The following is a 13,381-nucleotide window of genomic DNA, read 5'->3' as shown; positions in this document are numbered from 1 at the left end:
AGGTATAGCTTTTATAGTATAGTTACACTGGTCCAGTTTGTCAATATGTTTTTTAAATTACAATCTCCAGAACTGAACAGAGTATTATAAAAACAGATCTACAGTATATAGGGGAAGCTGGACCTCCTTCCTCCTGCTGGTGATCCCTCTAGTGATAACTAAAGATCTATATAGGCAAATCAGGACCTCCTGCTGGTGATCTCTCCAATGATAATGAAATATTTATATAGAGAAATCTGGAACTCCATCCTCCTGCTAGGATCCCTGTAGTGATACTGTAACTAAAGTTCTATATACAGTGCCTTGAAAAAAGTGTTCATACCTCTTGAAATTTTCCACATTTTGTCATGTTACAACCAAAAATGTAAATGTATTTTATTGGGATTTTATGTGATAGACCAGCACAAAGTGGCACATAATTGTGAAGTGGACATGATAAATGGTTCTCAACATGTTTTACAAATAAATATTTGAAAAGTGTAGTATGCATTTGTATTCAGCCCCCTTTACTCTGATACCCCTAACTAAAATCTAGTGAAACCAATTGCCTTCGGAAGTCACCTAGTTAATAAATAGAGTCCACCTGTGTTTAATTTAATCTCAGTATAAATACAGCTGTTCTGTGAAGCCCTCAGAAGTTTGTTAGAGAACATTAGTGAACAAACCACATCATGAAGGCCAAGGAACACACCAGACAGGTCAGGGATAAAGTTGTGGGGAAGTTTAAAGCAGGGTTAGGTTATACAAAAATATCCCAAGCTTTGAACATCTCACGGAGCACTTCTCAATCCATCATCTGAAAATAGAAAGAGTATGGCACAATTGCAAACCCACCAAGACATGGTCGTACACCTAAACTGACAGGCCAGGCAAATAGAACATTAATCAGAGAAGCAGACAAGAGGCCAATGGCAACTCTGGAGGAGCTGCAGAGATGCACAGCTCGGGTGGGAGAAACTGTCCACAGGACAACTATTAGTCAAGCACTCCACAAATTTGGCCTTTATGGAAAAGTGACAAGAAGAAAGCCATTGTTGAAAGAAAGCCATAAGAAGTCCTGTTTGCAGTTTGCAAGAAGCAATGTGGGGCACACAGCAAACGTGGAAGAATGGGCTCTGGTCAGAAGAGACCAAAATTGACCTTTTTGGCCTAAAAGCAAAACACTCTGGGGTTGATTTACCCCAAGGTAATAGGCTGTGCAAGTGCACTGAAAGTGGAGTTGCTCTAGATCTGAGGGGAACATGCAAGGAAAATAAAAAAACAGCATTTTTTGCTTGCACATGATTGAATGAAAGAAATCCGCAGAGCTTTGCCTCATTTCAGAGCTTCCCCTTGGCTCTAAAGCAACTGCACTTGCAGTGAACTTGAAGTGCATTTGCAGTGCACAGCATATTTGCCTTTAGTAAATCAACCCCTATGTATGGCAGAAAACTAACACTGCACATCACCCTGAACACACACCATCCCCACCATGAAACATGGAGGTAGCAGCATCATGTTGTGGGGATGCTTTTCTTCAGCAGGGGCAGGGAAGCTGGTCAGAGTTGATGGAAGATGGATGGAGCAAAATACAGGGCAATCTTAAAAGAAAACCTGTTAGAGTCTGCAAAAGACTGGGGCGGAGGTTCACCTTCCAGCAGGACAAACATACAGCCAGAGCTACAATGGAATGGTTTACATCAAAGCATATTCATGTGTTCGAATTGCTGTTCACAGATGCTCTCCATTCAACCTGACAGAGCTTGAGCTATTTTGCAAAGAAGAATGGGCAAAAATTTCACTCTCTCTAGATGTGCAAAGCTGGTAGTCTCTACCCAAGAAGACTTGCAGCTGTAATGGCAGTGAAAGGTGGTTCCACAAAGTATTGACCCTGGGGAGGGCTGAATACAAATGAATGCCACACCTTTCAGATATTTATTTGTAAAAAAAATTTAAAACCATTTATCATTTTCTTTCCACTTCACAATTATGTGCCGCTTTGTGTTGGTCTATCACATAAAATCCCAATAAAATAAATTTATGTTTTTGGTTGTAACATGATAAAATGTGGAAACTTTCAAGTGTTATGTATACTTTTTCAAGGCACTGTAGGGGAGTCAAGACCTCCTTTCTCCTGCTGGGGATCCCTCTAGTGATAACTAAAGATTTATATAGAGAATTCAACACTTTCTTCCTCCCAGTGATCCATTTTGTGATAGTTAAAGATCTGTTAGGGGAATCAGGGCCTCCTTCCTCCTGCTTGTGATCCCACTTGTACTAAATATCTATATTAGCTCTTAGATTGTAAGAACTGTATTGTTGCTGTATTGTCTCTCGTTATATTATAAAGCACTGAGCAAACTGTTGGCGCTATATAAATCCTGTATAATAATATATTGGCAAATCATGATTTCTTGCTGGTGATCCCTCTAGTGATAACTAAAAATTTTTATATAAGGAATCAAGACATTCTTCCTCCTAGTGATTCCTTTAGTGATAATTAAAGATCTATAAAGAGGAATCTGGACCTCCTGCTGAGGATCTCTCTATTGATAACTAAAGATCTATATAGAGGAATCAGGACCTCCTTCTTCCTGCTGAGGATCTCTCTATCGGTAACCAAAAATATATACAGGGTAATCAGGACCTCCTCCTTTCTGCTGGTGAGACCTCCACTTATACTGTAACTGAAAATCGATAGAGGGGATACGGGACATCCTTCTTCCTGCTGGTGATCCCTCTAATGATAACTAAAATGTTTTATATAGGGAATTGAGACATTCTTCGTTCTAGTAATCTTTTTAGTGATAATTAAATATCTATAAAGATGAATCTGGACCTCCTGCTGAGAATCTCTCTAGTGATAACTAAAGATCTATATAGGAGAATCAGGACCTCCTTCTCCCTGCTGGTGATCCCTCTAATGATAACTAAAATGTTTTATATAGGTAATTGAGACATTCTTCGTTCTAGTAATCTTTTTAGTGATAATTAAATATCAATAAAGATGAATCTGGACCTCTTGCTGAGAATCTCTCTAGTGATAACTAAAGATCTATATAAGAGAATCAGGACCTCCTTCTCCCTGCTGGGGATCTTTCTGTTGGTAACCAGAAATCTATATAGGGTAATCAGGACCTCCTTCTTCCTGTTGGTGAGACCTCTACTTATACTGTAACTGAAAATTGATAGATGGGAATGAGGACCTCCTTCTTCCTGCTGGTGATCCCTCTAATGATAACTACATTTTTTTAATATAGGAAATTGAGACATTCTTCGTCCTAGTAATCTTTTTAGTGATAATTAAATATCTATAAAGAGGAATCTGGACCTCTTGCTGAGAATCTCTCTAGTGATAACTAAAGATCTATACAAGGTAATCAGGACCTCCTGGTGGTCATCCCTCCAGGGTAACAAAATATCGATATTGAGGAGTCAGGACCTCCATCCCACTGCTAGGATCCCTCTAGTGATAACAAAAAATCAATATAGAGGAATCTGGACCTCCTACTGGCAATCCCTTTAGTGAAACCTAAAGGACTAACTGATACAATGCAGTGCTCTGTAGTGTTACTGTTTACAATTCTCAAAACAAACTCTCTTTACAACCAAAATCTCACTTTAACTGCTACTGTGAAGAGATTGTTATGTCACAGGAAGGGGCTGTCACATGGCAGCTCCCACTACCCTTCCCTACCAAAAACCTACTTTACTACTGTGTTACAAGAGACTGCTATGTTACACAAAATAAGAAGTCATAGTCCAGTTACTGTGCTTGATCCTGCAGAGTTTCTGTCCATAACCCTATCCAAAACTAAACTTAACTTCTACTTTAACAAAGGGCCGCTTTGTCACAAGAAAGAGGTGTTAGTATTGGCATACCTTTGTCTGATCTACAGAGTTTTTATCCACAGCTCTACCTAAAGCCTATTTTAAATAACCCTGTGTTACAAGAGACTGCTGTTGACAAGAAAGAGCTACATAGTACCAGAGAAGAAGAGACTGTCATATTGAGGACCACTGCCATGGTAAAGTTTTTTTGTGTCAGAATAAGTATACCGCAGGTGCCATGGTGGGAAATGAGGCAGATGCTTCAGGATTGTCATTTTGTCGTTGCTATATAAATCCTGTATAATAATAATAGTTATTGCATCACTTTTGGTTCAGCTGCTTTATGTCATGACTACTTTGCAGTCTGAGATGTTTTTTTTTCTTTTCCATTTTCTCCCAGAAGGTACACTTTGGGATTTGTTTTAAAAATAATTTTATTTTTGTGAATGTCTCAGCATTCGCACAAAAGTCACAAATAATACTTCTCTATGTATTTACCAGCAAAGTTTGCAACAGGCTTTCATTAACATGCTATAGTGTAGGGAGTCACAGACTGGAGCCATAATTAAAATTGTTGCACATGTAACTAGCAGCATGTTCCTTTTCAGCCTATTTTGCTACTTTGTTCCTGAAGTTTAGACAGGTAAAAAAAAGCATGATTAGATAGAAGCAGATGCTTCAAAATGAAAAAAAAAAACTTACAGTGGCCCCTTAATTTTGCCCGCTCGAATATATATTCACATAGCCGTAATTAGAAAGTCGAGTGCTTGCCTCTGATTGTACTACAAAGCCACCCTAATGTCACCGCCAAAAAAATAAAATAAAAAAAGATTCATCAGAATCCCTTGTGATTGCCGGCTGCTTAACGACAGGGCTTGATTGCAGTGGCGGAGTCGTGATGGGCGACGATTCGGAAGCCCCAGCGAAGGGTTAAAGAAGCGCAATTTGTAAACTCTTCTAAATCACATCTAGGCAATCCGGAGAGATGACATTAAGTGTGAAGGTTTTTTTTTAAACGTATTATGGATATTGAATAATGTTTCCCAGAAAAATGAGGCACTTGTTTTAGTAAATTGTAAATTCAGGATTTATTTTTTCTTTTTTTTTTAAAGTAGGTAGCACTTTAGCACGGCAGATGATTCGCCGGGTTTCACATGATGAAGCACTTTGGGTAAAATTCAGGAGATGCTATTAATCGTAATGCATCTTCGTTCTTCCATGCGAGCAAGATAAAAAGTTTTCTGTTCTCAGGAAGATGTTGGGAAGAGAGTTATTACGCTGATTATCAATTAACACCTTTCGGCACAGCAGCCTGCGGTGAGCGGCTGAGCGAGGGCAATCGGGGACGGATGATAAATGCAGATTAGGATAGGATGATGAGTAGATTGGAGCTTCTCTTGTGTCAGCTGGTCATGAAGGGGTTAATGTAGATGTAAAGCCTAACATATAATTTGCTAAAGCACTGTGTGTTACGAACAGTTGGCCTTTTTTACATTTTGTTAAATTCGGGGCTGGTTCACACCACAATTTTGACGTTCTGGATGCCTATTAAAAGTATTCACTTACACTTAAATTTTTTGCATTTTGATGCATTTTCAATGTATTCCAGCGCCTTTTTTCCAGATTTTTTATTTTGACACTTAAAAATTTTTTACTTGCGGGGCAGTGTGGGTTCAGGTGCATTTTGACATGTTTTGATGTGTTCCGGGGGAAAAAACTGCACCATACTTTACTGTTTGGGAAGCACTGGAACTGAATGCACTGGTGTAAACTAGAGCCATTGGAATACAAAGCAATTGCTGTACATGCCAAAAAAACTGTAATGCAACTGCGTAAGTAGCCAGCCAGCACTTAACAAATGTTGCACACCCTCAAGTATATAAAAAATCTGAAAAAAGTGCAGTACTAACTCAGTAATAAAACTTGTGTAAATCAGAATACGTCTAATAACTGTACATGCGTTCCAGATGCATTTTAAAAATGTGAACCAGCACTCAGTGCTACTGATCTCGTGCAGCCTTTTCGCAACCAATTCCATGCACAACAGCAATGCTTGCGAGGTATTTCTAAGGGTGTATAACAAAAAATGGAGTGCTAATAAAATATCAACATAAAAGTCCAAAATAAAAGTCCAAATAATTCTCAAGTGAATGAGATAGGTTGCAGAAGAAGATTCTGGAGTCATATACCGTCACCAAAAACACCTGAATAGATAAGCCCCTTACCGGACGTTCAGACCGTAACCGGTCAATATATGCAGTAAATAGGAAATCACTGAAGCAAGTAATTTTCACTAGGAATCCTTTAAGATGATGAATAATCCTTCTCTATAAAGATCTTCAAAAGCAGGAAAAACTCCCATCCGATAATCAAATAAGGGATATAAAACAAAAGCAACGTCTTCCTGATGACGAAACGCATTGGATGGAGCTTCGGCGTGTGATGTCACCACGTTCTCGAGGGACGGCGGCCATATTTTCGGTTTGAAACATTTCACATTCAATGCTGGTTGTTTTATTGCTTGATGTACGTCGATCCTTTATTAACCTGTTGCCGACTGCAGATAGCCGAATGACGGCTACACTGCGGCCGGCCAGTTCTGGGAGGGCGTCATATGACATCCTTCTAGAACGCGCTCTCCTGCGCGCCCCTGGGGGCGTGCACCCGGCGATCTCCGTGATCATTGTGTCCTACGGACACAGCTGATCACGTGATGTGGTAAAAGGCCAATCACATCAGCCTTTTACCACGTGATCAGCCGTGTCCGTTGGACACAACGATCACGGAGATCGCCGGGTGCACAGCTGATCATGTGATGTGGTAAAAGGCCAATCACATCGGCCTTTTACCACGTGATCAGCCGTGTCCAATGACACGCTGATCACAGGGAAATGCATTTGCCGGTTCTTGGCTGCACTTTCCTCACGCTGTCAGATCGTGAGGAAAGTACTGCTGAGAACTGGCAGTTGTTAGAGCAGGGATTGGCACCGATCATCCGGGCACTGATGATCAGTGCCCTGATGATCGGTGCTCAGCAGTGCCACCCACCAGTTCCACCCACTTGTGCCCAGCAGTGCGCCCACCTTTGCCCAGCAGTGCACCCACCTGTGCCCACCAGTGCCACCCAGCAGTGCCACACACCTGTGCCCAGCAGTGCCATCTAGAAGTGCCACCCACCTGTGCCCACCAGTGCCACCCACCTGTGACCACCAGTGCCCATCAGTGCAGCCCAGCAGTGCTGCCAGTCAGTGCCATCAGTCAGTGCCCAGCGGTTGTGCCAGTCAGTGCCCAGCAGTTGTGCAAGTCAATGCCTAACAGTGCCGCCAGTCAGTACCTAGCAGTGTCAGCAGTGATGCCAGTCAGTGCCACCTATCCGTGCCACCTCATTAGTGCCGCCTATCAGTGCCGCCTATCAGTGCCCTTCAGTGCTTCCTATCAGTGCCCATCAGTGCTGCCTCATCAACGCACATCAGTGAAGGAGAAAAATTACCTGTTTGCAAAATTTTATAATAGAAACAAAGAAACTTTTTTTTTTAATTCTTTGCAATTTTTTGGTTTATAGTGCAAAAAGTAAAGCACCCAGCGACAAGTAAATACCACCAAAAAAAATGATAAAAATTTCATATGGGTACAATCTTGCATAACCACGCAATTGTCAATCAAAGTCCGACAGTGCTGAAAGCTGAAAATTGGCCTGGTAAAGAAGGTATAAGTGCCCAGTAGGCAAGTGGTTAAATTGGTCAAAATGTACTGAATTACTACACTATGAGTTGCTTTTGTTTTATATCCCTTATTTGATTATCGGATGGGAGTTTTTCCTGCTTTTGAAGATCTTAAAAGAAGAGGATTATTCATCATCTTAAAGGAGGATTCCTAGTGAAAATGACTTGCTTCAGTGTTTTCCAATTTACTGCGTATGTTGACCGATTAGGGTCTTAATGTCCAGTAAGGGGCTTATCTATTCGGGTGTCTTTGGTGACGGAATGCCAGAATCTTCTGCAACCTGTCTCATTCACTTGAGAATTATTTGGACTTTTATTTTGGACTTTTATGTTGATATTTTATTAGTACTGCCTTTTTTGTTATTTACCTTTATATTTACCTTTTGTGTGCAAGCTGCTTTTCCCTATTAATTTGCATTCTTGAATAATTCAGATTGTAGTTACATCCAAGCACAGTTTTTTTGTGTTTTATATTTCTCAGGGTGTGGTGACAATAGTGGGCCCTGCCTGTGTAATGTGTGCTGAAACAGCCACTTATAGTCTCCATGGGAGACCTGTGTGACAGGGTGACAACGCAGAAACAGATTTGATAGACAGGGACAGTGCGTTGTCCCCCTACAGCAGGAAATGTATGAATAGGGACCGTCATACAAGGGTCATTGAGTATTATTTGATTAGATTTTTTTAAGTGAAATTAACATATAAAGATTCTATGAGATTTTCGTGATTGCGATTATAATTACTTTAAAATGACCTGTAATCCCATTTCACAAGAATGACTGGGAAATGTGTCAGTATTACTTTGTCACTTTATTAGTTTTGGATGAAAAATGACCTGTTTGTTATTATAGATGATATCTTGCTGCTCCAAGTTTTTCTCTTCTGGCCTACAATCTAGCAAAGGTCACATAGTTATCAGGAGGTTTGTGGACGTTTCACGTCATTAAAGACTGCAAAGAGTAGACAGACCTTTCTGGGTCGACTTTCAATCAACAAAGATTAGCAAGGTGTTAATGTTGTACAGCATTACCATGAAAGATCTATCTATGTATCTAGACAGTATATATAGTCCTGAATATACAGTATATAACAAACAAGGGTCATTTTGTCCCTTTAGCAATATATTACTTCACATCTGTCTCTGTATGAGTTTATACTCCAGACACTGCGGCAGATTCAGGGTGGCTTTTTGGTCGGGGAGACTGAATTTTTTTTTCCCCCGCCGTGTTTACAATGCCTGACTCCTACACTTAAAGTCGTGTGCTGTCTCCATGGTAACTGTGTGTCCTACATGGCGTTCGCCGCCGAGTCAGCCCACACAGGTCAGAAGAGACGCACGCCCTGCAACTGATTTCATTTATTATCCTTTAAAGGCCAGACCTTGGGAAGAGGCAGACAAATCCGGCTCATTCTTCCCGTCTGCGCTGTCTCCCTGGGCTTTGCTCTAAAGACGTCTGGTGGCTGCGCTGAAACGTGTAGCAATGGGGAAGGGGGGCAGTCAGATATTCCGGGCACAGTCTAGCGCATTATTAAACAGTTAATTGTCTGGGATTGTGTCTCATGGTGTGATCACAGTTCTGAGAGAAAATGTTTGAAAAGTTTTCACAATTTCGTCTGATGATTTTGAATGGATACAACTTTTAAAGGTTGACCCTGGAAGTTACAAGGGTGCTGCGGTCAGATGTGAGAATTTTACATCTGGACAGAATTGGGGGACATGTCCTGATACTGAGTGTTACTAAATTTCTTCCTGTCGTTTGTGCTGTGTGGTTGCCTGTCCTTTTCTGGGACTCATTCACAGGTGCTTTGAGCTGCATTGGTCAGCATTAATCAATAATGGCTCATAGAAAACAATTGTTCTCTGTGTATCCTATTTTCCACCATACATGTGCAGTGGTGTGTGTTGTGTCTGCATTTTTATGGAGCACAACGCACATGACCTCGATGCATTGCTTTGCAGTGCAGAGCGTTGAATGAAACGTCATTTTTTGGCACTTCAGTAAAGTTAAGAAATGTAAACAGATGCATTGTTTTTTTTCCACAATTCTTTATTTAGCTTTTTCCAAAACACTTCAGTGCAATTTTATGACCGTAGAAAAAACATAGAGTGCAAGAACCAACACATCCCTCCCATAACCGTTATATACAATCCCCACCACATCATATAGACCAGGGGTCTCCAAACCGAGGGCTGGATGTGGCCCTTTGTTACCCTTTATCCAGCCCTTGGGGCACTATTCCTCCAACTGAGACCAACAATGGGGCAGTACTTCTTCCTATGCAACCAATGACGGTGTACTATTTTTCCCACTAATACCAATGGTGGGGCACTACTCCTCCTCCTACTGACCAACCCTGAGGCCATGTTTATTCTCACTGTTGCTGGGGCCAGGACATTTTCTATCCTCACTGGCCCTAATCCAACCCTCCTAAAGTCTGAAGGACAGTATACTGGCCCTTTGTTTGAAATGTTTGGAGACACCTGATATAGACCATTTTGTTTTATTTAAAATCGAGGTCCCAGCACCATTCCACACCCCCCCTCCCTCAGCTCACATATACATCCTCAAACCATTGATGAACAATGGGGACTGTCCCTCCCTCCTGGACTTGCATAGAGAATCGTGTGTGAAGATGCAAAAATAATGAAGAAACAGGCATGTAAAACAAGCAATTCACTGTGACAATGCATTACTCTATCACTCACAATGCACCCCAATGTGCACGTGCTATACGGAGCATAATGCATAAGGGTTGGTGTTAACAAGTTGTTAGTGTTCTCATCTTAGGTTTGAAATGTAACTTTTGAAAATTCACGTAGGTTGTTCCCTTGTTCCCTGGCAGTCACCACTGTCTTCTCAGGGAGAACTGAGTGATCAGCAGTGTTTGATTTCTCAGTTCTCTCCTTAGAGCTGGTGGGAGACATGCAGTATCGGATCGATGCTGCATCCACCTAGGTAAGTATGATTTTTAAAAAAAATCCATACTTCTCTTTTAATCTCTAGTGCAATTACTTTGTCTAGGCTGAAATAATGCTATCAGTCAGCTGCAAGCAGGAGGAAGCATTTCCTCAGTCGTTTTTCCTTCAGTGATCAGTTTGTAACATTGTAACTTTGTAGCAAGTCATAAAGTGAGAGGCTGCAGGAGGGGCTGATCTGTGTCAGACATTTGTGAGCACATCCAGGAACTGCACAGGCAGTTTACATGACTGTCATTGTATAGATAGTGACCTTGTTTGATGCCTGAACAAATATGACCATATTTCTGGAGGGGAAAGTAGATGAAGGCATTGTGATAGATAGTAAATACTGTTATCTATGTGAGAGGTAATAAATACCTGGAAGTGTTACACTGACATGTTATTGAGCCTGTATGTTTTTAACATTAAAATATGTCTGATGACAGATCCACCTTAATAATATTACTGAGCGATGATAGCGTGCTTTGAAAAGGAGCTTCATACATTGTCTTCTGTACATTTGTGCAAATGTGCTTCTATTTTTGGCCTCTTATGATGTTTATTATTATTATTGTTGTTCTTGCCTTGTCTTAAGGCTTCTTTACACTTGCAGGGCTATGTGAGAAGCAATCCTTGTTTGCATAGCTCTTCAGAGGTCATTTAACAGGTGGTTAGGAGATGTTTTATTGCCTCCTCACCATCTGTTTTAACCCACCTAAATACCAGACTACTGATTGGTCGCAGCTGGCCTCATCCATTCACGATCGGCGAGCAATTGTGCCTGTCAAACGCAACAAGGGGGGTGTAATCCCTGCTGCAGCTGCAAAGCATTGTAGTTTTGATATATATACCCCCCCCCCCCGCTGTTGTCTTTCCAGCTGTTGAGGGATGGTGAAAATATGTCTCAACCATGGGATTTTACTGCCCCTCTCAACCGCTAGTGTAAATGAGCCCTAAGTCTATTTGTTTTTTTTAATAAACATTTATGTTTGTTTTTAATTTTTGTATCCAGAAGTTTTCTTTGAGGATCAATTTCATTAGTTGTGTATTTGTGAATTGATGTGTCAGATGCTTACACAGAATTCTTATTTCCATCGTGCAGGGTGTCACACTGCGCAAAATTCTTCTGAATCGTTACTTCAAGGGTGATTACGGCTCCTCTGTGAATGGGCCGCTGTCAGCAGGATATGGGAAATCTGGGGCGTCAGCTGGTAAGTCATTTCCTCGCGGCTTCTTTTAGGGCTTATGAGGCTCATTAGGTTTGATATTAGTAAATGAATTGCTAAAGTTTCAAAAGTGTGTCACAGTATTCCTGGGACAACGATGGAAAAAGAAATGAAAGTATTAACACTAATAATAATAATAAATATTGTTTATAAATGATATAATTATTGGTAAGTTTAGGCCATAGTGTACACCTGGGCTGCCCCATCGGATTGTTTCCTATTACATTTTATCATATTTATTACCTACTGATGGAATATGTTTGTTCGGAGGTTTTCTTTTCATCTTCACTAGAGCAGTAGTGTATGCCCTGTGTCATCTGTTGCTCACAGACCACAGCCAGCCGCTGTGAACCTAAAGATCGACTCTAAAAGTAAAATCCTAGTTTGTAGGTTGATATACTGCAGGGTTTTTGCTGCTCTCCAGAATGCCAATAGCAATATTTCTGTCCTGCCTTACACCATATTTCTCCAACCTTTTATTCTTTTAAAGCCAATGTTTAATCTGCTTTTATTTTGCCTTCCAAGGTTCTTCCTTTTCCGTTTAGTGAATAAGCTTAAATAAAACATTTGCATTTTCATTATATGTCTTTATGGACCCAGTGACAGCATCATCAGGTCTCTATGTTCTATAGGCAATGCAGGCAGATCTTGGGTGGTGGGAGGGGCTAGCAGGGTGCAGTACATACAGCTTCCCGAAAACATGACAGAACCCTTCCTCAGTACTTCTCAAAGGTCCTTAGCTCTGATGGAAGCAGAGGTTTGGCTCTTGGGAGGAGTTATTCAAATAGCAGATGCCTTGATGGGTGGATGTCAATCCGGAGGAGTGATTATTCCTAGGCAGGCTGTAATTGCATGCAGACCACCCTAGGTGAAACCCATGAAATACTGAGCAACCAAGATTGAAAGAACTCAAATCCAATGTATGAAAGGGGCAGGCTGGGGAAGAAAGGGGTAGATGATGCTGGATATTCTCCAGCCAGAAAATGAGGCGGGCTCTATCTGACTTGCTGCAGCTTCTAGTGAACATTGTGAAAAGCTCACAGCGTGCAGTAAAATCAGAGTAAGCAAGTTCAGTACAGAGAGAAGCCGGTACAACTGTGCAAGACTGAAAGGAAGGATGGAGTTCAGCTTTAACAAAACACAACGGGGGAGACAGAGGATCCCAAATACTAACTTCATAGTTTGCTTTCTAACAGCTTACTCTGGCCCGGACAGCGACAGGAAATTGGGAGCTTCCACGACAGATATTCAGTGTCTTCTGGACAAGGAAGGTGCCTCTGAATTAGTCATAGACGTCATTGTTAGCACCAAGAATGATCGGATATTTTCTGAAGGAATCTTACTCGGAATTGCGCTGCTGGAGGGTGGAAACACCCAAATACAGGTAAGAACAAAAACACCCCTTGATAGGCCACCCACTTTCCAATATGGCTGCCTCTGTCCTCTGACACATTCTAACATCACTTGGCCTATCCACTTCCAATCTTAAAATCACCAACCTTAGGCCTTAGTAAATACGCCAGATCCCAAAATATGTATTTTTTACCATCTCAAATGGAGCTTAGCACTGAAAACTTGCAAAGATAAAATAAATTTAAAGAAACTGGCATATTTTTTTAATACATCTAAAGTGTCCCTAGCCCAGACTTTATTCTTCAGTTTTT

At 41.1% G+C, this 13,381-nt stretch overlaps 1 protein-coding gene across 4 annotated transcripts in view; it reads left to right on the top strand.

Moving 5' to 3' along the window:
* The window catches only part of ITPR2 (inositol 1,4,5-trisphosphate receptor type 2), a 464,180-nt gene that overhangs the window by 296,102 nt on the left and 154,697 nt on the right, over window positions 1–13,381 (top strand). For 2 of the 4 annotated variants that reach the window (XM_089671685.1, XM_089671684.1), the window contains 3 exons: window positions 3,894–4,007; window positions 11,594–11,702; window positions 12,914–13,101. In XM_089671685.1, coding sequence (XP_089527811.1) covers window positions 3,894–4,007; window positions 11,594–11,702; window positions 12,914–13,101 — 411 coding nt within the window. The remainder of the gene's footprint in view (window positions 1–3,893; window positions 4,008–11,593; window positions 11,703–12,913; window positions 13,102–13,381) is intronic. The other 2 variants (XM_089671687.1, XM_089671686.1) reach the window with 1 other exon arrangement.

This window comes from Staurois parvus, unplaced genomic scaffold (genome assembly GCF_062004578.1).
Source record: "Staurois parvus isolate SC_StPar_1 unplaced genomic scaffold, SC_StPar_1.0 ptg000114l, whole genome shotgun sequence".
In the NCBI taxonomy this organism is placed as follows: Eukaryota; Metazoa; Chordata; class Amphibia; order Anura; family Ranidae; genus Staurois; species Staurois parvus.
The sequence above is the reverse complement of the archived record's forward strand: the minus strand, read 5'-3'. Positions and strand labels throughout refer to the sequence as shown.